A 27,658-nucleotide genomic window follows, 5' to 3' on the forward strand; every position below is an offset into this window, starting at 1 on the left:
GCACACACGCACACAGAGACAGGCGGATGCGCACACAGACACACACGAACACGTGCACGCGTTCACACAGGCACACTCACCCAGCACTCTGCGTGGTGCCGTGGGAGTACCCGTGGGAGAGACCGCGAGCCTGGGCTCGCCTGGGACATGGGTCCTCGACACCAGGCGACCTGGCCCGGGTCTCCTGCCGCTAGTCTGCGACCGGAACCGGCCCTTGCGACGCCCCCACCCGGACCAACGTAGTCTCCGGGTGGGTGGGCGGCGAGCCCCGGCACCCAGCCAGTCGGCCCACTCGGGAGCGTGAACACCGGCCCGCCCCTGATAGCCCCGCCCCTCCCCTTCCCTGGCTCCGCCCCACCCCGCCTCCGGACCTCCATTGGCTGTAGCAGTAGCATCGCCGTCCTCTGCCCCGCCCCGGCCCCGCCTTCCATCTACCATAGGCGGCAGAGGCCGTAAGTTCCCGGGAGGGGCGGGTGGGTAAAGGCCTGGAGGCGGAGACGAAAGCGAGATGGACGGGCAGCCAGCCAGTGAGCACGCTCAGCCGCCCTAGCAACTGCGGCTAGCCAATGGCTGGGCAGAGCGGGGCTGCAAGCTGTCAGGCATCAAGGGCCGCGGGGCCAGCAGCCCTCCAAAGACTGCGGGGCCAGCGCGGCGCTGGTCTGCCCTGCCGCCGCCTCTGAGCTGTCCCGCGGGCCGGGCATGAGCGCGGGCGCCGGTGCGGCAAGATGAGCACCGGGGGCAGCCCGGTTCGCGCCTATGATTTCCTGCTCAAGTTCCTGCTGGTGGGCGATAGCGACGTGGGCAAGGGCGAGATCCTGGCGAGCCTGCAGGACGGTGCGGCCGAGTCCCCGTACGGTCACCCCGCGGGTGAGCACCGGGCCGGGAAGGAGTCGGGGTGGAGCGCGCGGGGACCTGGCAGGAGAGGGGCGCAGGTCCGGGAGCGAGGCCGGGGAGGACAGTGGAGGAGTGGGTTGAGCGCGCGGGGGCTGAGGAGGAGAGGGGACGCGGGCCCGGGGAGCGGAGCCGAAGACTGGAGCAAGAGAGGCCAGGGAGGCCGGGGAGGCGCGGGATCCCGGAGGGGAGCGCTCGGCGGGCCAGGGGAGCGCTCGGCTGGCCAGGGGAACGCGGGTCGCGGGGCCTGGGAGGGAAAACGAGGTCGCGGAGGCGCGGGGAGGAGAGGCGGTGGAACGCGCGGGGACCGGGGAAGAGAGGGGACGCGGACCCAGGGAAGGGAGCGCCGGGCTCAGGGCCGTCCAGGCTCTGCCTGGATCCCGCCCGCACTACGCGGGCAGCCCCGGCTGCACCCCCTGCCCAACCCCGGACGTGGGGGACCCAGGCAGCTCATGGGGGTGGGGCTGGGACAGGCGCACGCAGCGCGTGCGGCGGGAGCAAGCGGCTGGATAGGGCGCTGGGGTCCTCCCGATCTGGGGGTGACGGCTAGGCGGAGGAGAGCGTGCCGCCATGCAGCCCGGGTTTGGGGAGAGGGGGTTGCAGGGCTGCTCCGGGCTGCCTCGCAGGGAGGCCGCACTTGTGCGCGACTAGTTTGGAAAGCACGCGTGGAGGGTACGGCGCTGGCGCGAGGGGACAGGAGCGTGGGATCGGAGCGCAGCGGGTGCAGGCTCCCAGGTGGTGGCTTTGCTCGTGGGTCGGTTGGAAGGGGAGGGAGAGAAGGCGCAGAGAACAAGTCTTGAGGCTTCTCCAAGGTGACGTGTAGAGGGGCTCCTTGCGCTGATAAACAAGCCTGGGAGGGCAAGGAACCCAAGTGACCCTAGGGAGCGTGACCTGGGGCGCAGGAAGGGAAGCACCGACAGAGAGTGCAGGAGAGTGGGTCCCAGGGTGAGGGGAAGCCAGAGCGCCCAGAGGGCAGCCGGCAGGGGGTCCCCGAAGTTTGTAGTTTGAGAGCAGCAGCCCTTGAGAGGGAGTGGACATTAAAAGGAAAAGAAGCGGGGCGAAGAGGAGAGTGCGTGGGCAGGAACTTGGGCCAGGAGGTGGGAGGACAACCAGGTGTCCTGCGGTCCCACAGGTCTTTACCCACCACAGGCTGCTTGGATGGTGCAGAATGAGTGGCTGTGGAAGGAAACCTTTGAGCTGTCATCTCAGGGGTGGGAGCCACATTTCCAACACAGACGCTGCTGCTCCTGGGCTTGCAGTCTGGTTCCTGGGGAGCCGAAAAGGGCAGCCCAGGGACTGGAGTCTTAATGTTCAAGCCAGCCTGGGGGTGCTTCCTGTCCTGATCAGGCAGGGTAGGATTGAGAAGACAGTGGGTGGCAAACTGAGTTGGGAAAGGTTCGAGATGGGGGGCATGAGCTGATGGTGAAAACCTGGATCCATCCTCACACTGCAGTGCATAGTAAGATTCATCCCCAGTCCTATGAAAATGCAGATTCTGATTCTAGAACCATGTCGTCCAAGATGATGCCATTAACCACATGTGTGGCTTTTTACATTTAAAGCACGCGTAGTTAAAATGAGACAACTAAAAGTGTGCATTAGCCACATTTTAAGTGCTGGACAGCCACTTGTGAGACGGCAGAGTCCTGCTGGACAGCGCAGCGCTGGGTTTCAACGGGGTGGGAGGTGGGGGCTGTGTCTGTTTCCTTCACGGCTGTGTCCTCTGGGCCTGGGGCTCAGTGAATGAATGGGCCAGAGGTGGAGTAACAAAACATTCAGCAAATAAAGCGCTGTGTATGTTTGGGGGAACAGGCTGTGGAACGTTTTCTGTTCTGTAGTAGGTGAACAGTGCAGGGGCAAATAGGAAGAATGTAGACAAATGTTTATAAAAGGAGGTCCTTCTGGCTGGTGTGAACAGAGGCTTGGTGCTTCTGCTTCATTACTTTCATTCTATGTGCTGAACCAAGACTGCTAACAACTAGTTAGCGCTTTCTTCTCAAGGTTTTTCCTTAACACAGAGTGAGGATTTAGGCTAAAAAGACACTTTCCACGAAAGGTTTTGTTATCAGCTTGGCTTGAGACACTGCGGAAAAGACCCGGTATGATAGATGTGCCCTATGTGGGTTTTTGATTTACGGAAAGATTCTTCTTGGATTAAGAAAAGAGATTATGAAAAATTGTAAGAAATTGGAATCATCATCATTATTATTTTAAAGATATGTTTCACTTTGAAACAATGTGCATGCTTCTGGCAGAAAAGGTGAGGGCATTTCAGTCTCACAACCCATCCCCCTCCACCCGCCGCCTGAGTTTTCGGTCTGTGCTGTTATGTTCACATTGCCCAGGTTCCTAACACCCAATTCTGTATCGTAGCTACAGTGCCCACAGTTGCTCAGTGTTAATTCAACATTTCAGAGAACTCTGTGCTCACCGATAGTCCTTTTATTTTGCTGTCTAATTAGCTAATTTCATTTTCAATCATTTTTCAGGAAGGGCTCATGAGTATTACCTGCGCATTTTCATGTCTGACAGTGTCTGTCCATTGACTCTTATCTTTGAACAGTATCTTGGTTGGGTGTAATATTCTTAGCTTCTGTTTTCTTTCCCTCAACCCTTTGTAAGCATTGCTCCACAGCCCTCTGCCATTGGATGTGGGGAAGCCTGAAGTCAGCTGATTTTTTTCCCCATGTAGGTGATTTGCATTTTCTTCATGAATTTCTGACGGATTCCTTCTTCTTGCTTCATTTCATGAGCTTAACCAGACCATGTCTCAGAGCTGTATGCTTCATTTTGAACTCCTGGTACACTGAGTACTCTTTCAATTTGCATATTTCTTTTTTAATTTGAGGGAAATTTATTTTATGTCCTTAAACCATCTTCTGTTACATTTATTGGTGTTTCTATTTCAGGGACACCAGTTATATTAGTTTCCTGTGGTTGCTGGACAAATTGCCACAAACTTAGTGTCTGGAAACAACACAAATTTATTCTCTTCCAGTTCTGGGGGTAGGTAGTCAACACAGTCTCATAGGCTAAAATCAAGGTCGGCAGGCCTGCATTCCTTTCTGGACGTGCTAGGGGTGAGTCTGTTTTCCTGCCTTTTCCAGCTTCTAGAATCCGCCTGTGTCTCTTGGCTTGTGGGTCCTCCCCCACCTTCAGAGCCAGCAGATGTCTCCCATCTCCTCATTCTGATGTAGACTCTCTGCCTCCCACTCTACTTTTAAGAACCCTTGTGATCACATTGGGGCCGCTGGATGATCCAGTATAATCTCTGTAATTTAAGGTCACCTGATGAGCAAACTTTTTTTTTTGAATTTTATTTCATTTATTTTTTTATACAGCAGGTTCTTACTACTTATCTATTTTATACATATTAGTGTATATATGTCAATCCCAATCTCCCAATTCATCCCTGACTAGCAAACTTAATTCCCCTTTTCCATGTAACCTAACATATTCACAAATTCTGGGGATTAGGACACAGATCTCTTTGGGTGGGCCATTACTCTGCCTACTACACTGATTATTCTTACGTTGGGCTGTTTTTATCTGTCCTCCATTCATGTCTTCTAAGTGCCTTGTTCTTTTTGTCTTTCTCTCTGCATTTCTGTGGTACTCTCAAGGCTTTCCTATTTATTGGTAATTTTTATTTTAGCAAACTGTTTCTAGCTGTTCTAACTTATTTGTTAATTCAGTGTTGATGTCCTTTTGGTGTCTAATTTTTCCTTACTTTTACAATTTTCCTTTTTTTCAATTTTTAAAGAATTCTTTAAAAATTCATTAGATTAAAAACTCTCCTTTGGGGCTTCCCTGGTGGCGCAGTGGTTGAGAGTCCGCCTGCCGATGCAGGGGACACGGGTTCGTGCCCCGGTCTGGGAAGATCCCACATGCCGCGGAGTGGCTGGGCCCGTGAGACATGGCCGCTGAGCCTGCGCATCCGGAGCCTGGAGCCTGTGCTCCTCGCAACGGGAGAGGCCACAACAGTGAGAGGCCCGAATACCGCAAAAACAAACAAACAAACAAAAACTCTCCTTTGAACTCTTATTTTACCAACAGCACGTTTTTATTAGGTGTTCCATTGCATGAAGTAACTGGGATGAGTTTCCTTCTGCTCCTGGGGTCATATTTCCTTTTAGTTAGGTTCTATCTCTTTTCCCTTCCTTTTTAAACTTTTTATGGAAGTATGATTTACATATAGGTAAGTGTACCTATTGTAATTGCATAGCTCAGTGAATTTTCACAAAGCTAACACGCCCATGCAACCAGTACCCAGGAAGCACAACACCAACAGGCCCCTGGGCCCCCAGCCCTCCCCCAGCCATGACACCCTGCAGCGTCACCACTGGCCTGGCTTCTGACAACATGGGCCACTTTTGTCTCGTCCATTCTGTGTAAAAGTGAGAGTTGTAATGTGACTGCTTCTCTTGCTCCTGTTGTGTGAGACTCTCCTGGGTTGTGTATGGCTGTGGAAGGTTTATGATATCCCTGGTGTGAACGTACTGCGATCTGTTTATTTACCCATCATGCTGGGGTTGGCATTTCTGTGGTTTCCAGTTTCCGGCTGTTGTGATTCGTCCTGCTGTGAACATTCCCACTGTGCGTCTTTAGAGTACAAAAGATGCGTTTCTGTCAGAATAGACCTAAACCTGGGATGGCCGAGTATTATGGTATGCATATGTTTAACTTAAGAAGATACTCCAAAATTGTTTTCAGTTTACGCTCTCACTGCAAAGATCGGGAGTTCTGTTTGCCCACATCCACATCAACATTTGGTTCTTGCTGTTTTGTATTCTAGCCGTTCTGGAAAGTATAGTGTAGTTGAATTTGCATTTTTCTGATGACTAATGAGATTGAACACCTTTGTCCATTTTTCATTAGGTTGAATTTATTTTACTGGTCAGTAGGTTGAATTTATTTTACTGGTCAGTATTTTACTGGTCTGGAAAGTATAGTGTAGTTGAATTTGCATTTTTCTGATGACTAATGAGATTGAACACCTTTGTCCATTTTTCATTAGGTTGAGTTTATTTTACTGGTCAGTAGGAGTGTTTGAAAAATGTATTCTGGCTGTGAATCCCTTGTCAGAAATACGTATTGTGAGTATCTACGCTTGTCTGTGTTGCCTTTCACCCCATTAATAGTATTTCTAATAACAGAAGCCCTTCATTTTAACACAGTCCAAGTAAATGATGGGTGTTCATGGCAGGGACTCTGGGTGTGTTGAACAAGTCTCTGCCTGTCCCAGGGTGGGGCTGTCCCCTGAGGCTCCACCGTCTTACCTCTGATGTTGGTGGCTGCCATCCCGCTGGGATGAGGGATGGGCGGGAGTGGTCAAGACACATTTTTTTCTAAGTAGATATGCAGTGGGAGACCCCCTTTCCCAGCATTGCTCTGTCACCCTTGTCGCGGCCCAGGGACCGCACAGCCTCCCACCTGCATGCTTTCTCCTTTGCAGGTGGGTCTGCCCAGTGCTTGCAGGTGGCGCTGCTGCATTTCCCTGCGTCTTGCTCACACCCAGGCAGATCCGCCTGCACGTATTCTGTGCTCTGACGGAGTCTGGTGAGGCCTGGCTTCTCCAAGCTGGACCTTTTGTTTTCCTCTCAGCCTACTCATGGAGGGAGGGGCCCTTGGATTCCTGACCCTGTCCTGTAACCTGAGCTCCGGGAGGAGCAGGAGGGGGAGTGTGGGCTGCGCAGACCCCTTGCCAGGTGGTCCAGGGAGCTGTCCTCCCCTCCCACGGGTGACGTGCACACTCCTGGTCCTGCCGGGCCCCTGCTGGCCCCGGAGCCTCACTTCTGTCTGGTGGGTTGGTGCCCAGTCCCGCCTCCTCTCCCCTCGAAAGTCCTGCTCCAGGCAGAAGTGGAAAGAAGGCATCATGGATGGACCTAGAGTCTGGCATACAGAGTGAAGTAAGTCAGAAAGAGAAAAACAAATACCATATGCTAATGCATATATATATGGATCTAAAAAAAAAGGTACTGGTGAACCTAGTTGCAGGGCAGGAATAAAGATGTAGACGTAGAGAATGGACTTGAGGACATAGGGTCGGGGGGGGAAGCTGGGGTGAAGTGAGAGTAGCATCGAGTATACACACTACTGAATGTAAAGTAGTTAGCTAGTGGGAAGCAGCAGCATAGCACAGGGAGATCAGCTCGGTACTTCACGATGTAAAAAAGAAAAAAAAAGAAAGGAAAGAAAGAAAGCCTCAGCAGCTGGGCTCTGCCTTCTGTTAATCCTGGGTCTCCCCTGGGCTCCATCTGGGGTGTTCCCGGCACCAGGTCCATACCCTTTCCTTCCCTGATTGCCGAGTTTCTACATTTTGTTCATTTCATTAGTGATGGGAGAGGAAAGTGGATCAAACTGACACCAAAGGCTGCAATCTCTCGCCTCCTAGTTTTTTTCCCAGCAGGAGACTCACTGTTTCCCCGACTACTCTCTTTTGGCTATTTCGCCAGCTTCCTTTTCCCGGCAGGAAGATCCCATCTTTCTTTCTCAGTTTCATTTTTGCCAAGAGATAAAAATAATAACTCCCACTTATTGAGAGTATAGAAGAACCATCTCGTGAGACAGGTTATTTGTCCTTTCTCTTTGCCTTTGACAGTCTTTCCACCAGGAGGTTCACGCACTCTCCCTCTGCCTTCTAGCTGCTGCAGGCAGCTTAAAGCTACTCTGCCAGTTTCCTGGGCAACCACTTTAAGATTCAAAACACGATTTATAAAGTCATCACTTTCAAGTTTGAACTGAGAGTCGAGTCGTGTTTTATCCTACTTCTTCTTGGTGTAACTCCTTCACCTCCCTCGGTACCACTTGTGAGCACTTGATAAATTTAATGCGTTGGGTTTTTAAAATTATGTCATAAATACTTCCATGTGTTTGAAAATGATAAAATTGCATTTATATCAGATTTTCTCTTTAAAAGCCCTTGAATCGGCCCTACTTCCCCTGTGTCCTGTGGGGTCTCCTTTCTGTGGTGGTGACGGCCCCTTTAGTCTCACCTCTAACCCCTGCAGACCCCAGCCCAAGGCGAACCTGATGTCAGGGGACAGGCAGGGAGGGACTCAGAACCGGCCAGCCCAGCTTCCTCCCAGACAGAGACTCGGCTACTGGGGCCAGAGGCCCACCTACCACCCCTTGTGTCCTCTGTCACTGGCACAGGACGCCTGAGTGGCTGCAGGGTGAGCACGGCCAGGCAAGCACAGCCTCGAGGTCCTGCCTGGGTCCTGCCAAGCCGCACCTGCTCACTCCTTGCTGGCCCAGGAGCTCAGGTTCGATGTGGCCGGTTGTGTGGGGTGAAGAGAAGCAGCAAGGCATGGGGAAGTGGCTGGTGTGTCACCAAGCATTTGCAGGCTGTGGGTTTACTTCACATTAAGAGATTGTTCTGGACCTTTGTTTCAAACTTTCCAGGCTTCTTTAGCTTCATTGGCTACAGAGAGTGAATTGTGTATAAGCAAAAGCGGAAGAGCTGCAGCACCCGAGGGGTTTGGACCTAAAAATATCCGTTATGTAGATTTTGTCAGATCCACAAACAAGACAATTTAAAGGGGTCCTGATATAAGATAATAGCTTCAGTGACAACTTCAGGGTTTACCTTCTTCAGAAGTGGGCTTGCCTCCTCGGAGGCCTCAACCAAATTCCCCACTTAACCTGGGTTGCCTTCCCCCTCCTTCTTTCCAGGAGCGAGATTGCCTGTCCACCCGCCCGTTTGCGGGGCCTCCAGGGGCTCCTGAACCTGGTCTGACTGCGCCGCTCTGGCTTAAGACGCCTCCAGCATTTCATCAGTCTGCTAATATGAACAACTTGTCTTTTATGTGGTCTTATTTTTGCCACAGCATGCTTTGCCTTTTGGGGACTTCATAATGGTAATCAATTACATTTCTGAGAATTTGGCCCCGTGGTTTGTATTTTCTTAAGTGGTTTTGGCATTCCAGGTCTTAACCTCTTTTTTTTTTTTTTAACCTCTTTTTAACATGTTGCAAAGTCTAGAATCTGGTACCCAGGCCCCTGTCACCTTCAGGCTGCTGTGGGGACTTCTGACTTGAGTGTGACAGACCTGGGATTTTGGTTAATGGGGCCTTACAGCGTGACTTGTTTTCTAAGACTTGGCGGGTAGAGAGAGAGATCGGCATGCTTCTAGAATCAAGAGATGGAAAACGTCAGGGCCCCCAGTCTTCGAAGGTACCTGTCCTGGCATCTGTGCTGTGCCCGGCAACCGATCACAGCAGTTCCAGCCCCGGGACTCTGTGCCTGGCTTCTTAATCTTTCTCCGGATGCCGGCCTTTCCCACCGAAAACCACCTGCTGCTGGCCATCTCTTGGGAGATTGTGCCATAAAGCTGTTGATCCTGGGGTTTCCCCAGCCAAAGTGACACTCAGGCTGTTTTTCTGTTTGCATGAGTTGTGTATTCCAACCTCTTGAAGCTAATAATTAATGGTTACCCTCCCCTAAATGTGACTCAGCTGAGTTTACTCATGAATTTGAATCTTATGGTGACTCGTGACAGGACTGGCATTTTGTTTGATTAAAAATAAAAGCAAAAAAGTTTACAGAGGGCTTCCCTGGTGGCGCAGTGGTTGAGAGTCCACCTGCCGATGCAGGGGACATGGGTTCATGCCCCGGTCCGGGAAGATCCCACATGCTGCGGAGCGGCTGGGCCCGTGAGCCATGGCCGCTGAGCCTGCACGTCCAGAGCCTGTGCTCCGCAACCGAGAAAAAACGAGAAAAAAAAAAAAAAAAAAAAAAGTTTACAGAGGTAGAATCGTAACTACACATATTAAACTCTAGTTGACCCTGATATGTAAGGTTAAAAGTTATTATCTTAACAGGAAAAATAAATTGATAAGTGTGAAGAGTATTAAATTCTCTCTCAGGTGGAGAAACTCCATCTGGAAGTAAAATCTAGAAGGTAGACCACTGCTGAGTGGCCATGGTGTCCTGTTGGCCTGGTGTCTGAGAGCAAAAGCCCACGTTGTCAGACCTGCGGGGGCCCTGAGCTTCTGTCTGGAGCACCGTCTGGAGCACAGGGAGGTGGGAGGGGGCCGTGGGAGGAGGAGGTATGTTGTTGTTGATGGTGCATCATTTCCTAGGGCTGCTCTCACAGCTATCACAAACTGGGGCGGCAGTGGGGGATGGCCTAAAACAACAGAAATGCACACTCTCCCCATCCTGGAGGTCAGAGGTCCAAAATCAAGGTGTCAGTAGGGCTGCCCTCCCCCCCGCCCCCGCCAAGACTCCCGGGGAAGATCTGTCCTCGAGCTTTCCAGCTCAGGTGTTGCTGGCACCCTTGCCGTCCCTTGGCTTGTGGCAGTATCGCCTCAATCTCTGCTTCTCCCTGTTTGCCTCCAAATCCTTATCAAAACAGTCCTGGATGGGGGGCCACCCTCATTCAGTGTGACCTCAGCTTGATGACATCTGCAAAGACTCTATTTCCAAAAAAGTTTCCATTCATAGGTTCCGTGTGGACATGGATTTCGGGGGACACTATTCAACCCAGTACAGGTAGTGACACTCCCAAGATGGACAGTTTCCTTCTCCTGAGGAAGAGCTGGGACCCAGGCCCCAGTGGGAGCCCCTCTTCTCACAGCCTCAGGCCTGGAACCCCTCGCCCCTGTCGGCTCCTTGCCCCATTGGCTGGGCCCTGGGGCAGGAATGGCACCCCTGCCTTGCAGACCACCCATCTGTCCTCAGCTCTGTTGTCTGCCCTTGAGAAGGTCATGGAGTGGCTCCCACAGCGTGTGGGCTGGCTTCTGCACTTGGTACGAGCCTCTAAGATCCCTCTGTGTTGTGCACAATTTCACCTTTTCTTCCTCCTGAGCGGGTGGACAGACCACAGCGGGCTGTCCAACCACCCCTGGAGGGATGTCTGGGTGCTTCCCAGTCTTCGGCAATCTGTGAGTAAAGCTGATATAAACAGTTGCATACGCGTTTTGTGTGAACTTGGTAAATATCTAGGAGTGGAATTGCTGGGTCATATGACGTGTATGTTTAACTTTATTAGAAGCTGCCAAACCGGGGACTTCCCTGGTGGTCCAGTGGGTAAGACTCTGTGTTCCCCATGCAGGGGGCCCAGGTTCGATACCTGGTCGAGAAACTGGATCCCGCTTGCATGCTGCAACTAAAGAAGTCTGCATCCCACAACTAAAGATCCTGTATGCCGCAGCTAAGAGCCATTGCAGCCTAAATAAATAAATAGTAGATAAATAAATATTTAAAAAAAGAAAAAAGAAGCTGCCAAACTGTTTCCAAATTGACCCGACCATTTTTCATTCCCACCCGCAGCCTATGAAGGGTACAGTTGTCTGTGTCCTCACCAGCACTTGGTATTGTCAGTATTTTTTAATTTTGTTTTTCTCAGTATTAGCCATTTTAATAGGTGTGCAGTGATCTCTCATTGTAATTTTAATTTGCATTTCCTAACAACTAATGAGGTTGAACATCTTTTCCTGTGCTCATTTGCCATCTTTGTGGTATTCTCTTTGGTGAGTGTCTTTCAACCCTTTTGCCCATTAAAATTTTTTTTTTTTTTTTTTTGCGGTACGCGGGCCTCTCACTGTTGTGGCCTCTCTCGTTGCGGAGCACAGGCTCCAGACGCGCAGGCTCAGCGGCCATGGCTCACGGGCCCAGCCGCTCCGCGGCACGTGGGATCTTCCCAGACCGGGGCACGAACCCGTGTACCCCGCATCGGCAGGCGGACTCTTAACTAGGGCGCCACCAGGGAAGCCCCTAAAATTTTTTTAAGTTGTTTGTTTTCTTATTATCTAGTCTTGAGGATGTTTAAATATATTCTAGATCCAAGTCCTTTATTAGAAATGTGTTTTTGTTTTTGTTTTGCGGTACGCGGGCCTCTCACCGTTGTTGCCTCTCTCGTTGCGGAGCACAGGCTCTGGATGCGCAGGCCCAGCGGCCATGGCTCACTGGCCTAGCCGCTCCGCGGCACGTGGGATCCTCCTGGACCGGGGCACGAACCCGTGTCCCCCGCATCGGCAGGCGGACTCTCAACCACTGTGCCACCAGGGAAGCCCTAGAAATGTGTTTTGCAAATATTTTCTCCCAGTCCGTGGGTTTTCTTTCCATTTTATTAAGTATCTTTCAAAGAGCAGATGTTTTTAATTTTTTTTTTTTTTTTTTTTGCGTTACGCGGGCCTCTCACTGTCGTGGCCTCTCCCGTTGCGGAGCACAGGCTCTGGACGCGCAGGCTCAGCGGCCATGGCTCACGGGCCCAGGCACTCCGTGGTATGTGGGATCTTCCCGGACTGGGGCACGAACCCACGTCCTCTGCATCGGCAGGCGGACTCTCAACCACTGTACCACCAGGGAAGCCCAGATGTTTTTAATTTTGAAGAAGTCCAATTTATCAATTTATTCTTTTATAGACCATGTTTTTGGTGTTGTATATAAGAAATCATTGCTGAACTCTTTGCCTAAGGTTACAAAGATTTTCTTTTGTGTTTTCTTATAGAAGTTTTAGTTTTACGTTTATGACTGTGACCCATTTTGAGTTGATTTCTTTTTTATTATTTATTTATTTATTTATTTAGGCTGCTCTGGGTCTTAATTGTGGCTTGCGGGATCTTTGCTGCGGCATGTGGGCTCTTAATTGCAGCATGCAAACTCTTAGTTGTGGCATGCTTGAGGGATCTAGTTCCCCAACCAGGGATCGAACCTGGGCCCCCTGTATTGGGAGCATGGAGTTTTACCCACTGGACCACAAGGGAAGTCCCTGAGTTAATTTCTTTTTTAAAAAAATATTTATTTATTTATGCCCGCGTTGTGTTTTCATTGCTGCGCGAGGGCTTTCTCTAGTTGCGGTGAGCGGGGGCTACTCTTCATTGCAGTGTGAGGGCTTCTTATTGCGGTGGCTTCTCTTGTTGCGGAGCACGGGCTCTAGGAGCATGGGCTTCAGTAGTTGTGGCTCATGGGCTCTAGAGTGCAGGCTCAGTAGTTGTGGCGCACGGGCTTAGTTGCTCCTGTGGCATGTGGGATCTTCCCAGACCAGGGCTCAAACCCGTGTCCCCTGCATCGGCAGGCGGATTCTTAATCACTGTGCCACCAGGGAAGTCCCCCCTGAGTTAATTTCTTATATAACATGAGGTATGGACTGAGGTTCACTACTTTTGCGTAGGGATGCCCAGATGTTACAGCACCATTTTTAACAGTGTATGCTTTCTCTATTGCACTGATTTGTACCTTTGTCAAAAATCACTTGGCCAGGAACTTCCCTGGTGGTCCAGTGGTAAAGAATCCGCCTTCCAATGCAGGGGACGCAGGTTCGATCCCTGGTCAGGGAAATAGGATCCCACATGCCACAGGGCAACTAGGCCCACACACCACAGCTACTGAGCTCGCGTGCCTCAACTAGAGAGGCCGTGTGCCACAAACTGCAGAGCCCGCGCTCTCTGGAACCCGCGCCACAACTACAGAGCCCACCTGCCCTGGAGCCTGCGTACCACAACTAGAGAAGAGAAAAACCACATGCCACAGCTAGGGAGAAGCCCTCGCGCTGCAACAAAGAGCCCACATGCCACAACTAAAGATCCTGCATGCCGCAACGAAGACCCCACGTGCTGTAACTAAGACCCGACACAGTCAAAAATAAATAAGTAAATAAATAATCTTTAAAACAACAACAACAACAAAAATCAATTGGCCAGGGCTTCCCTGCCGATGCAGGGGACACGGGTTTGTGCCCCGGTCCGGGAAGATCCCACATGCCGCAGAGCAGCTGGGTCCGTGAGCCATGGCCGTTGAGCCTGCGCGTCTGGAGCCTGTGCTCCACAACGGGAGAGGCCACAGCAGTGAGAGGCCCGTGTACAGAAAAAAAAAAAAAAAAAAAAATCAATTGGCCATATTTGTGTGGTTTTATTTCTCATCTCAGTTCTGTTCCATTTTTCTGTTGTGTATTCTTATGCCAGTATCACACTGTCTTGACTACTTTAAATATATAGTAAGTCTTGAAATTGGGTAGTGTGAGTCCTTCAACTTTGTTCCTTTTGTTCAAAAAAAATTTTTTTTAATTCATTTATTTTTGGCTGCGTTGGGTCTTCGTTGCTGCACGTAGGCTTTCTCTAGTTGCGGTGAGCGGGGGCTACTCTTCATCATGGTGCGCAGGCTTCTCACTGCGGTGGCTTCTCTTGTTGGGGAGCATGGGCTCTAAGTGCGTGGGCTTCAGTGGTTGTGGCTCGCGGGCTTAGTTGCTCTGCGGCATGTGGGATCTTCCAGGACCAGGGCTCGAACCCGTGTCCCTTGCACTGGCAGGCGGATTCTTAACCACTGTGCCACAGGGAAGTCCCACCGCCCTTTTTTTTCATGGAGGATGGCAATGCTTTCCCTGGCAGTGTCACCCAGACTGTTGGGCTGTCCAAAGTAGGGTGGGGGGAGGCCCCTTCTGGCCTGACCGCTGAACCCTATTGGTGGCCTTGATCTCGGGTGGCCTCAGCCTGCAGAGGCTTGAAGCAGCATTTCGGCTCCTGGCCAGAGACTGAGGTCTGGCAGTGGCAGTGAGAGCACTGAATCCTAGCCACCAGACCACCAGGGACCAATGGACAGTGACAAGGCCCTGACCCATCGCTGTGTAGAAATGAATTGCCACATAGAGACATAGAGATGGAAAGTAGTGAGGCAAGTAAAGTGTTTATTAGGAGGAAAAATAGTACGGTACCTGTGGATAGACACACGGGCGGGTCAGAGAGAGTTGTACCGTTGTGGTAGTTTGAATCACTTTTATGGGGCCTTTCTTCCAGGTTTCCTTAGGCAATCTTGCTTTGCCTGGTTCTGAATCTATATTTGGTTTATCTCAGGGTCTTCCCATGTGTGCGTGCGCGCGCATCTCTTAGCCAAGATGGATTCTAGCGAAGAGGCCTATGGGTAGTTGACATCATTTACTATGGGGTGGCGCCCCCTCCCTTTTTGACCTCCAAGGAGCCTTTCTGTGCATGTGTAGTCAGGGAGGTCTCCTTAACTTCAAGAATGAGGAATATGTGGTCTTTTATCTCTTATCTGGGCAGGGCCCAGCCTCCTCCATCATCCTGCTTTTATGGAGTTTCTGTCCACAGGGGAGAAACTGTTCAGCCTGGGGCCCATCCATCTCCTGCCTCAGCCTGAGTCCAGGTTCAGGGTGACCTCGAGACCTGGCAGGGGCAGCCCTGCAATTTGAAGGGACTGGGACCCTCTGAGGTGTCAGAGCTCTGGAAAGAGGGGGCTATCATCTGGCCACACCCGAGCGATGGTTAGGGAAGGCTCTGGGTTACTCCCCAGTTTCACTCATGGGGGATGATGTGCCAGGTCCCGCCGGTGTCTGGTTGGTGGGGCTTGTCCTTGCTGTGGGATTTCACAGGGTACCTGGACGCAGCAGCTCAGCACAGACACAGGCCGTTAGGGAACAAGGCAGGTGTGACAGTGGTCCCGTCCCTGCCAGGGAGGGTGTGGGAGGGTTTAGCCCCCAGCGTGGGGAGTGAGTGGCTCAGGCAGCTAAGAGCTGGGAGCTGTGTGGATGAGCTGGGGCAGCCAGGCCAAGAGGAGCCTGGAAGCACCTGGGTCACACGGCTTTGCTATTTCACAGAGAAAAACCAGCAAGGAGAAACATGCAGGGAACATACTTTCCTTTTCAAAAAGGAGGTGGGGTAGATTCTGAAGAGGAGGGGGACTGGTGCTGATTTCAGTAACTGCTCTCTGTGTATGATTCTCATATGATGAACACACTTCAAATGCCCATTTAAAACATGACTTGCAGGACTTCCCTGGGGGTCCAGTCGTTAAGACTCTGTGCTTCGCACGGCTTCCATCCCTGGTCAGGGAACTAAGATTCCACATGCCACGCGGCCAAAAAAAACAAAACAAAACAAAAAAAACATGCATGACTCACTTTTAGAACCATTTAGAAACGGGAGGCAGCCCTGCAGGGGCAGGCTCTGGGCCTTGGCCATGGGTGAAGCTTGGGCCTGTACCTCAGCCCTGGGGCCTCCCTGCTTCTTCCATCCTGAGCCCCATTATGCAGCCGTCCCGCCCCCTTGGTCCTGCGAGGCACCCCAACATCTCCCAACAAAGTGCCCTTCTGAATGGGGAAGCCAGGCCAGAGTCGGTCTCTGGATAGCACATATGTATATACATTCTTTTAAGGTGAAATTCACATAGTATAAAATTAACCATGTTAAAGTGAACAGTTCAGTGGTATTTGGTACATTCACGACCCTGTAACTTTCTCATTTCAGAACATTTTTCTCACCCCCCAAATGGAAACCTGGACCCTTCCCCGCCCCTGGCAGCCAGCACCCTGCTTTCTGATACTTTAATTCAACATAACACAAGTTCTCAAAAGTCAGGTCCTCATGATGAATATGTTTGTCAATGATACTTAACCAGTATTTACATGTTTGTGTCCTCTTGTTCTAGGAGATAGAATTCGGCAGGTGCTGGATGAGCTGAAATAGATTATTTACACATCACGTGGCCTCAAAGTGTAGGGAGTGTCTTGGCATTTGACATTTGCTGTTTTTCAGGCTAAAATTATCTCTCTTCTTGCCTCTGTTGTCCTGACTCACTCAGTGAACATTCCAACAGGCTTTGTTCTAGGAGCTTTTGTGTATTTTTATTTTGATGGACAGAGTTCTTGGTGAATTAGCTAAGTGCAGGGAATGTGCGTTACACCTTTTGACCCTAACACTGACAACACTACTGTCAAAAACATGAAGTAACAGAGAAGAGGAAATACAATAAATAGGAACAGAGCAAACACGTAACAGGAGGAACATAAAACGGTTCAATAAATAAGTGTATGAAAAAAGAGACTCTTCTCCCAATGGGACTTCGAACCTGGTGTGAATGGGTGGAATTTGGGGGCTTCTCTGTGGCAGGTACAGCTGAGACAGAGGGTTTATCCTGGGACCCTAAGGCCTGGGGAAGAATGGAGCTTGTGCTGAGCTGAGGCCACTGCTGGCGGCAGGTACCAGACGTGAGCTGTCAGGGAAACTGAGGCACGGGGAGAGGGAGGAAGCCGTTGGTCGTCAGGACTGGGATTTGATCCCATGCATCACAGAGCTTCTCCCTGCAGGGTCTCCACAGTGCTATGTGGGGGACCTGTGGGGTCCCCAGGAGGCTAGCCCATCTCCATTCCCATTTTCCACCCTACAGATCAAATGGGGGGTGAGGGTGAGCAGTGTTTTTTCAAGCTTTATCTCCCACCCCTGGACCTCCCCTGCTCTGCCCTGTCCCCAATTCAAAGGAGGGACCTTCCATGGGAGTGCACAGCTGCATAGATGGAGGGAAGTAGGCCAGGTTGCAGCTCTAAAGGACAGTAACACTGATGGAGACAGAGTGGGCCTGGGTCTCCAAAGCATACGTGGCTCTGGGAGGGTGCCTCAGGGTCCCAGGCGTCAGGGTCAGTGTGCCGAGGGCAGGTGACCCGGCAGGGCTGTCCTGGTGGGAAGAACCACCAGAGTCAGAGTTCAGTTTGGGTCCTGAATGTTAATAGTTAGATCATTATCATTGAGTTGGATTTTCTTTTATTTTTTGGCCGTACTATGCGGCCAAATCTTAGTTCCCTGACCAGGGATTGAACCCATGCCCTCAGCAGTGAAAGGGCAGAGCCCTAACCACTGGACCACCAGGGAATTCCTGTAGATTTTCTTTTAAATACATGTTCACTATTAGTGAAATTCTGGGGTGTGGGAGGCATTGTGCTCTGCTTTGGGAAGATGTTAAAATGTGTCTTCCGCAGCTTTTCCAGGATTTGTGTGTCAGGTTTCCTCTGTCACTCTCTCCAGTCATTGTATTTCATGGGTTTTCTGTCAGGGCATTTTTTGGTGCAAACAAAAAAGTCAACTCAAAGAAGCTTAAGCAAAAAGGAGTTTGTGGCCTTATGTAACCGACAGGTTGAGGGGTGGGCCTGGTTTCGGGCTAGATCCTGAGGCTGAGCCATTCTGGACTCTCTCCACTGTTCCTTCTCCCCAGAGCTGCTCCCCACGTACACCCCATCCCTGATTCTTCTGTGTGAAGGTTAATTTCCACCTGGGGAGGAAGCATGTGCATCATGGACGTTCATTAATTTATGGAGAACTGTAGATGTGATCATTAGTTTCAATTTGTTTAGATATCATTATCTTAGTAGGAGTAGGTGATACACAGTGTGAAAGGAAAGAAACCATCACTTTGTAAGTTACATAAAGTGTAATCAAAACTGCCAAAAATCTGGAGAAACTACTTTTAAGTAGACAGTCCTAAAACATAATTATTCCTAAAGAGTTCACCTGAAAGCTCTTATCTCGTTTACATTTAATTTGCTTGAAAGTTTCATCACATCAGGTTATTTTTCTTGTCGACAAATTTTGTGACAGGAATTATACAATCTTATTTGATTTCTGGTAAACCTACATACAAGGTAGCATATACTTAATGTTGATGACTTTAAAGGTATGTCTGTATTGGGGCTTCCCTGGTGGTCCAGTGGCTGAGATTTTGCACTTCCACTGCAGTGGGGCGAGTTCAGTCCCTTGTTGGGGACCTAAGATCCCGCATGTCGCGTGGTGTGGCCAAAAAAACCCAAAGATATGTCTTTATAGTTAAATCAATAAACTCAAACTTGTTTTCATTCATTAAAAATTAACCCTAGATCATGTGATCCTGAAGTTCATTTGGGTTCATTCCTTTTATATTTCTGAGTATTTGTATAAGTGCTTATTATCCTTTAAGCCAATTAAATAGAGCTCTTTTACAAATTAATTTTGGCAATGCCACACGTCTACAACACACACATTTACAGATACATACAAACACACAGACGCAAACAGAGACCCCAGTTCCCATTCCAGAGTTTCAACCATGAATCAGGTACAATAATGTAAAACACGTAATTTACAAAAGATGTTGGATTCAAATTGGGTTTCTTGCAGATGGAACAAATCAAGGTCACCTGTTTAGATGGCTAAATCCTTTTTACTAATATTTATGGAAAAGACATTTAAGATTTGTATTGCCCTTGACAAATCAGGTTCCAAATTACCTATCCCTCTTTTGTTTTCTCCTTTGGATAAGAGTTACCTTCCTGAGGGACTTCCCTGGTGGTCCAGTGGTAAAATATCTGCCTTCCAATGCAGGGGAAACAGGTTCAATCCCTGGTAGGGGAACTAAGATCTCACGTGATGCGGGGCAACTAAGCCCATGCACCACAACTAGAGGGAGAAAACCCGCATGCCACAACTAGAGAGAGAAGCCCGTGCCACAACGAAGAGCCTGCACACCGCAACCAAATCCCACCTGCCCCAATGAAGATCCCACGTGCCGCAACTAAGACCCAACGTGGCCAAAAATAAATTAAATTAAATTAATATTCAAAAAAAAAAGAGTTACCTTCCTGAAATTTGCATTAAAGAAGATGGCCTGCATAAGAGCTCCTGGAGAAGACTGGGTAGAACATTTCTATCTCAAAGGCAGAGGAGGAAAAATGCAAGTTGTCCTAGGAGGATTTTCTTTCTTCCCTTAAAACCAGATTTTTTTTTTTTTTATTTACAGCCTCTTAAGATAAATAGGGGAGATTATGGGAGTGGTAAAAGGATTGGTGGGCCTAGGGCTGTTTCTGGAGCCACACCTTTGGTCCTGTAAACACTAGAGTTCTAAAACAAGGACAGCTGTTTTTAATCCCTCAGATAATTGGGTGGCCACCTAAATGATATCAAAGTACCCACATACTCATCCACCTCTGTGGGAATGTTTTTCTTTCCTTCATTTAGCTTAGAGGAGAAGGCCAAAAAAATTTTTTTTTTCTATCAGGCTCTGAATGTCAGCTATGGTCACAGGTTTAGACAGACCTGTGGCCTCCCATCTTGGTAATCCATTTACAAAACCTTTTGAGGATCTTCCCTGGGTTTAAGAAATTCTTTAACTATGGCCCTCAGTTCAACCTTTGACCCCAAGAGGCTCACCTATAACCTCAGGTGGTCCCATTTCTAAAGATAACCATTTAGGGACTTCCCTGGTGGCACAGTGGTTAAGAATCTGCCTGCCAATGCAGGGGACATGGGTTTGAGCCCTGGTCTGGGAAGATCCCACATGCCGTGGAGCAACCTAACCTCGTGTGCCACAACTACTGAGCCTGCACTCTAGACCCTGCGAGCCACAACTACTGAGCCCGTATGTCACAACTACTGAGCCCATGTGCCACAACTACTGAAGCCTGTGCGCCTAGAGCCCGTGCTCCGCAACAAGAGAAGCCACTGCAGTGAGAAGCCCACGCACCGCAACAGAGTAGTCCCAGCTCGCCACAACTAGAGAAAGCCCATGCCCAGCAACGAAGACCCAATGCAGCCAAAAAATAAATAAATGAATAAAAATTTTAAAAAGGAGGATGGAGTAGTAGTTATGGCAGTTTTATAGTCTTTTATTGTAGGTACCTTTTATATGATCAATCTTTCATTAGCCTTCTACAACAAATCCTTCAATGAGGCTATTTTGGAATTTTGAAGCCTTTTGGGGCTTTTGCATACCAATTAAAATAGGTACAATAGTTTAAGATGAGAGCTTTACAATTTAGGAGTCCTTCCAATTCAAAGGACCCAAGAAGATAGCCCTACAAATAATTTCTGCTGCTAATCCAATTTTAGAAAAAAGAAAAGCTCTTATCACTCTTTTTTCCAGTAGACCCTGTGGGCAGGGGTCCAGGAGACTGACTGACATGGTAAGAAATTACCCTCTGCTGGCTTCTTCTGACTGTTCACGGAAAAATCAGTTTGGAATGCCAAAAAAGAATCCCAGCTTGGTCATTTCAGGGCAGAGTTTCCTTTGATTCCCAGTTAGGTAAGTGCTTGCAAGCATCAGCTCTATATAAACCCAGCTGGTATCCCCATAGGTGGCTGTCCATTCAGGAGCTGTTTGACCTTTCAAGCACAATTTCCCATTATCAATTTGGTTGCCTAATTCAGAGAAAAGATATGATCTGAACAACTTTCTGAGGACAGTATGGTTGTGGGTGCTGCTTCTGAGTCTAGCTCTCCAAGGAATTACGCTAGGGTCGGTTCAGCTCTTTTACATGTCTTGGTTTCTCCCTCTGACAATCTAAAACCGCTGTGGGTGCTTGGAGCACTAGGTGATCAGCCTTTATCTCCTGCGTCCCTGGAAGAGCAGCATTTACTTAATTGTTGTAGTGGGATCTGCTGTAGTACTGCTACACATCCGAAAAATTGATCCTCGGACACTTCCACTAGGTTCTCAGTCACCTGAGGACACCTTGTGGCCAGAAGGAGCAGGTGTTCCTTGTTCTTGGGGCTGAGCAAGCTGTCTCTTGTTTCACTGGGCAAACCATTTGCTCAGACCATATATCAACTTGTTTTTTTGTTTTGTTCGTTTTTAATTTAAGCTAAATTTAACGAAACTCCAGCCACCTATGTTTCCCGGGGCCTCCTGCCTAGATCCCCCTAGGACCCTGCCGAGGAAATGCACTGGTGCCCCTTAAGACTCCAAGTCTTAAGTACAAAAAAGCTTGAAAAAAATTTGTAGGATCATCACTTAAATAATAAGATCTGGACATCAGGAGAACTCACCGGAACACCTGAAGAGTTCCAAGAAGCAGGTGGGGCTCAAAGGGCTAGTACCGAGCACCAGTTTAGGGTAGACCCCAGGTATCCTCTGGTGGGTGTCTCTGATATCCTGCCAACTACACCATGCATGTTGACGAAAAAATTAATCAATAGTGGGTCTAAGAAAGGAATGGAAAATTTTATTTGCACCAACCTGAGGATTATAACCTGGGAGACAGTCTTTCAGAAAGCTCTGAAAACTGTCAGAGGTCAAAGTACAATTATATACGTTTTTGAGACAAAAGGATATACATCAGATGACATATTGACAGTTTCTACAATCCAGGTCTGCTCCTCCAAAACAAAACTGGGTCATCGTGACCCCTTAAACATTAGGAAGGAAGGTTATCTCCTGAGGAGTTATCAAGTACTAAGCAGGTCATCCTGACAGTTTACAAAATTAAGAAGGAATGTTGTCTCCTAAGGAGGTCTGGTCAATGCAGATGTGCAATACACGCTAAAGGGGAGCCAGGAGGCCCGTAAGGGCAGGAAACCTTTTTATGTTTAAGTTTTTCTTGTCTTGCCATAAAACATGAATTTTATTTCATCACCCCTGTGCACATACGTACACACATTTTGTCTTTGCATAGTTGAGATAATACTTCATACCTAATTTCATATTCTATACGTTTTTACTTTAAATTCTTAGTGTGATAACTTGGGGGAAACTATGTCTGTGTTTTAGCCCTGAGTCCAGCAGAGACAAGGGTGTGTGAGTGGCTGCCACTCGGCAAACCCAGGGCCAGCAGGCCATGCGTGGAGCCAGCTGCTGAACGGTTCAGGGGGCTCCTGCTTGCCCACCCTTTGGGCAGCGGCGGGGGCCTGGGCACTGAGCTGGAGGCAGTGGTGGTGCGGGAGGAGTGGAGGGAGGTTGGAGGCCCCGCTCCACAGAGCAAGTGGGCGAGGCCGGTGGGCGAGGGGAGGGTCCGAGCAGGGCCCAGTCCAGCTGTCTCTGTGAGTCCTGGATATGCACCAGTAGGTAGTCCTTTCTCCCCCAGCGTGAGAGTTTCTCTTATCTGCACCTTTTACCTGAGCATAACTGTGGAAGTGCTTTGCTTTAAGCCACCCTGACCCTCTTTCACAGGCATCGACTACAAGACCACCACTATCCTGCTGGACGGCCGGCGGGTGAAGCTGCAGCTCTGGTGAGTCAGGGGTTCTGCCCGGCCCCTGAGCACAGGGCGGGTCTGTCCAGGCCCTCAGGGGCTCTGGTACCACCTGTGGGAATATCCACTGCTTCTGCCCCAGCCTGACCTAGTGCCCCCCAAGGAAGATGAGATCTGTGTGGGCCTTGGAGTCTGTCCAGAGCATGTGGACGTGCTTCTGCTTCTGCCTCTCTAGTGCCCAGAGGGGCTGTGTGTCCTGACCAAGATCAACAGGACGGAGGGTGGAGGGTAGGAGGGCAAAAGGTCAGGGTGTCACCTAGCTCTGGCCTGGGTCTCTTTCTTGGTCCCCACTCCAGGCAGCCCTGGCTCTGAGACTCTGGTCACACCCCTGCCCCTCCAGTTCTGGGGGTGGGGGACTAGGGTTTTCCTGCTGTGACTAATCCCTGAGTTGCCCCCAGCCCATGTGGTTTTCCTGACCACTGTCACTAGCCCCTGTGTCATCCCCTCTCCTGGACCACCTGCATGGTCACTTGCATGGTTCCCTTCTCCCGCCTGACCATGCCAGACCTCTCCCCAAGCCACAAGTGTCTGCAGTGGCCTGGAGCCCCTTCTCCCACCCCCATCTGCCCCTAATCAGGAGCAGTCAGTCCCCAAGTCTGGGACAGGAAGCCTCTCCCACACGGCTTGTGGGATCTTAGTTCCCTAACCAGGGACTGAAGCCACCATGCACTTGGCAGTGAAAGCCAAGAGTCCTAACCACTGGACTGGCCAGGGGATTCCCATGATCTTTTAGAGTTAATTGGAAATGGAGTGACCCCACCAAATCCTTTGGCCTATTTCTCCCCCAGTGTAGACTCACATTCCTTACTACACAGCTTTATCTCCAAATTAAACAACTTTTTAAAAACTTAAATTAGACTTATTGAAATGTCAGAATTATTATGTTGAAACCCATCACTATTTTCTCTAGTTGACTTTTTAAATAATTAGAAAAGAGAATGAGCCCAAAAGGACATCCCAATGTCCAGATCTCTCCAGGGATAAGGTGCCCAATGTCTTGTTGGGGGCTCGGACTTTCTGTGGGATGGCCAGCAACTGACAATTGTAAAATGCATTTGCTCTGGCTCCCGAGTTCAAAAACCTTGTTGTCGGGAAGCAGTGATTTCTTCTTACAGACTTCCAACATCTTTTCCAGGGATACGTCGGGTCAGGGAAGATTTTGTACCATATTCCGCTCCTACTCTCGGGGCGCACAGGTAACACCCCTGAACCGGGAGGTCAAACTGACTTTGTTTTTCTTTTTTGTTTTTTATTTATTTATTTATTTTGGCTGCTCTGGCTCTTAGTTGCAGCACGCAGGCTTCTTAGATGTGGCACGCAGGCTTCTTAGTTGCAGCATGCGGACTCTTAGTTGAGGCATGCATGTGGGATCTAGTTCCCTGACCAGGGATCGAACCCGGGGCCCTGCATTGGGAGCACGGAGTTTTACCCACTGGACCACCAGGGAAGTCCCTCAAACTGACTTTGAATAATGACTCTTGGAACGTTCTTTAATGGATACTTGGAGGACAAGGCAATTAGCTCACATACAAGTTGATGCCAGAGTCTAAAAAGTGTTGCCCTGGACGGTTTGGTGGCTCCCAAGCCCTCTGCATCAGGGATGTGTGTGTGCATGTGTTACACTTGTATGTACGTGTGCACAAGCAGTGTGTAGGCACGCGCATCTACACATGTGTGTACATAAATATGCAGGCATGTGGGCTGTGTGTGCACCGTGTTCATGTGCGTGTGTGTCTGTACGTATGTGAGAACCCTCCATCCAGGTGGGTGGGCTCTGAAGTCCCCCCGCATTCCGTGTCCCTGGACCAGCTCATGAATGTGGGGAATTGAATTCCAGTCCCCAGCTCACATTCACATTTGAGGGTTTATCAATGAGCTTATGAAATATCACTGGAAGTGATCATATAACTGCTACATTTGGCAGACAAATCGAAATAATATGTTTTGTGTTAACATAAGTAAAATGGCTATTTAGCTGGTTGTGAGCGTGTGCCTGAGTGGCTTGCATTGCCACAAGTGACTGTGCCTCCCCCAGGGTGTGATCCTGGTCTACGACATCGCAAACCGCTGGTCCTTTGATGGCATCGACCGGTGGATTAAGGAGATTAATGAGGTATGACATGGCCAGGGCTCCGTCCATGTGGCCCTGTGAGGGGGGTGGGGGGGCTGGGGCGGCCAGGGCACGAGGCTCCAGCCACAGGGAGGAGGACACGTCGTGTCCCAGCACAGGATCGGGCCCTGCATGCAGTCAGGTAGGTTGACAGGTGGTGACCAGGCTGCTGCCTGCTGGCACCCTGACCGGCCCAACTGCCAGTGGAGACGTGGAGTGGTCAGTCCCACCCACTGAGTGAGTGTCCTGGCACGGCCATAACAACTCACCACAAACTGTGTGGCTGAAAACAACAGAAACGTATTCTCTCAGTTTTTGAGGTCAGAGTCCAAAAGCAAGGTGTCGGCAGGGCCGCGATCCCTCCAAACACTCGAGAGGAGGATTCTTCCTGTCTCCTGCAGTTTTTGGTGTTGCCGACAGGCCCTGGTCCTTGGCCTGTGGACGTGTCACTCTGTCTCTGCTCTACCATCACGTGGCCTCCTCCCTGTGTGTCCTATGTCCTCTCCACTTCTTATAAGGACACAGTGACTGGATTTAGGGTCCACCCCAAGATCCCATCTTAATTAATTACATCTGCACAGACCCTCTTTCCAAAAAAGGACACATTCTGAGGTTCTGAGTGGACACCATTCACCCCGGACACCCATGGTACAAACAACAAAGCCTGCACGTGACCCACTTTCCTTGCCCTTCTGTCACCCTTTAGCACGCCCCGGGGGTCCCTAAAATCCTGGTGGGGAACCGCCTGCACCTGGCTTTCAAGCGGCAGGTCCCCACGGAACAGGCCCAGGCCTATGCGGAGCGCCTGGGTGTGACATTCTTCGAGGTCAGCCCGCTGTGCGATTTCAACGTCACTGAGTCCTTTATGGAGCTGGCCAGGATTGTGCTGCTGCGGCATGGGATGGACCGGCTCTGGAGGCCAAGCAAGGGTAGGTGTCCATCCAGTCCACCCTGCAGCCCCGCCAGTGCTCAGCCTCCCAGGACCCATTCCCCGGGCCACTGTCTCCATTCTCCTAAATCAGGGCTTCTGCCGCTTGGCACTAGTGCCATTTTGGATGGAGTGTCCTCTGGTGGGGGCACCGTGTGTGCTGTGGGTGAGCTGCATCCCTGGTCTCCCTGCCCCCATTTGTGAAAACCACAAATGTCTCCAGACTTTGCCGAATGTCCTGGGGAGTCAAAATCGCCCCCAGTTGAGAAGCACTGTTATGAACATTATTTGTTAGGACCTTGATTCCAAAAGGAGCCAAAGCCCTGGGTCATGTTTCTTCTGTCTGATCCTCCAGGGGTTGAGGGGTGTCCCGACTGCATCAGGGGTGAGATGCCGTTCCTCCTCCCAGCAGGCCCCTGGGAGCCCCTCTCTATCTGAGCAGGGACCCTGACTCACAGAATGAACGATGTAGGTAAAACATAAATGACAGCATTTGCTTTTCTGGTGTGTTCTCCAATACGTCTTTATAAAGCTGATAACACACGTTTTTGGTGTCAGCTACTCAGTTGGGGAAGCACGTCTCCTGAAGCCCTTGGTCTCCGACCCCAAAAGTTGGTCACGTTAGTCCTGAGGAGACCTCATTGGCCATCGCTGGGCAGTCCACTCACCTCTCAGACCTAGAGGGAGAGATGGTGGGGGTCTCAAGTTTGGGGACAAACTGGATTTAAGGTGATGAAAGCAGGACCATCCATCTCCAATCACTGCACGTGGGCACAGGGTGGGACATCTTGCCCCAGAGTCCCAGAGAGGAGGGCGGACAGGTGTGTGGCTGGCCCTGCGTTGGCCCCGTGCCCAGGACAACACAAATGAAATCGGTTTTCTTTTCTTTCCCAAGTACTGAGCTTGCAGGACCTGTGCTGCCGGGCAGTGGTGTCCTGCACGCCCGTGCACCTGGTGGACAGGCTGCCGCTGCCCACGGCCCTCAGGAGCCACCTCAAGTCCTTCTCGATGGCCAGCGGCCTGAATGCCAGGGTGATGCACGGCCGCCCCTGTTCCCTCGCCACCAGCTCCAGCCACAAGAGGACCAGCCTCCGAAAAGCGAAGGCCGCCCACCTTCCCCAGAGCCCCCCCAAACGCTGCACCAGAAACAGCTGCAAAGTCTCCTGAGGAGGGCGCGAGGCAGAGGAGTGGCACAGGTGGGGAGGCAGGAGGCCGCTCTGGATGCAGACACCCGCCAATGTCACGGTGACCACGCGGCCCTGAGCAATGAAACTGCGGCCGGTACCCTGCGTACCTGACATGTCTGCGTGGACAGGCGTGGGGCTCTTGTTTCAGACGTGTGTTTATAAAGGGACGACCTTCTCTCGGTAACATGGAATTCTGAATGCTACTTAGATCATGATTGCAGTGCAATTTTTTTCTTAAAATAAGTGCTTTTTATAAGAATGGTGACATGTGTGTGATGAGTATAAATTCTAGAGAATGAAAAGCAAGGATGGAGAGAGAAATTAGAGTCTTTGATGTTACGCAGGGCCTTTTTGTAAACCTTTTTAATGTCAAAGCACTAATTTATAAAATGCCACAGATAAGTTAGAGATTAGGTACAACAGATCTGTCCAGCTTGTGTATGAAACGGATTTGATCGACTTTTTGCTATGTTATTTACTACGTTTTGGGATTAATAAGTGATTTATATGCATATTTTTCTGTAAATCTACATTTTTTTTGTACAAGATGTTCCATGAGTTATGAAGCTAAGGGAAGAAAATGCCAAAGATATCTCTAGTTACAGCGAACATACCACAGCACGGTTACACCAGGTCCAGATCGGCAAGAAAATGTCACTCAAAGCCTGAAGTTTCAGCTAAGAGTGAAGTGAACACTGTTGTTTAAGAAAATGTTTCTCAACAATAAAAAGTATACTTGCTTCTTGGTAGAATTGTTGGCTGCTTCTTTCCAATTTTCAACTGGAAAGAATGGAAAGTTATACTTCCATTCAATGGAG

The 27,658-nt window shown here is 49.9% G+C and overlaps 1 protein-coding gene across 2 annotated transcripts; it reads left to right on the top strand.

The window, feature by feature from the left end:
• The first annotated feature begins 591 nt into the window (after positions 1 to 591).
• RAB40B (RAB40B, member RAS oncogene family) lies at positions 592 to 27,592 on the top strand. 2 transcript variants are annotated; one of them, XM_032615002.1, is made up of 6 exons: positions 592 to 867; positions 22,534 to 22,594; positions 23,751 to 23,811; positions 24,651 to 24,728; positions 25,432 to 25,654; positions 26,549 to 27,592. In XM_032615002.1, the coding sequence occupies exons 1-6, from the start codon at positions 726 to 728 to the stop codon at positions 26,818 to 26,820; spliced, it is 837 nt and encodes a 278-aa protein (XP_032470893.1). In that variant the 5' UTR covers positions 592 to 725; the 3' UTR covers positions 26,821 to 27,592. The 2 variants fall into 2 exon arrangements, with proteins under 2 accessions (XP_032470893.1, XP_032470894.1); XM_032615003.1 differs by lacking the exons at positions 22,534 to 22,594; positions 23,751 to 23,811 and having other exon boundaries at positions 649 to 867; positions 26,549 to 26,964.
• The last annotated feature ends 66 nt before the right edge of the window (positions 27,593 to 27,658 follow it).

Source organism: Phocoena sinus, chromosome 20, assembly GCF_008692025.1.
Source record: "Phocoena sinus isolate mPhoSin1 chromosome 20, mPhoSin1.pri, whole genome shotgun sequence".
NCBI lineage: Eukaryota > Metazoa > Chordata > Mammalia > Artiodactyla > Phocoenidae > Phocoena > Phocoena sinus.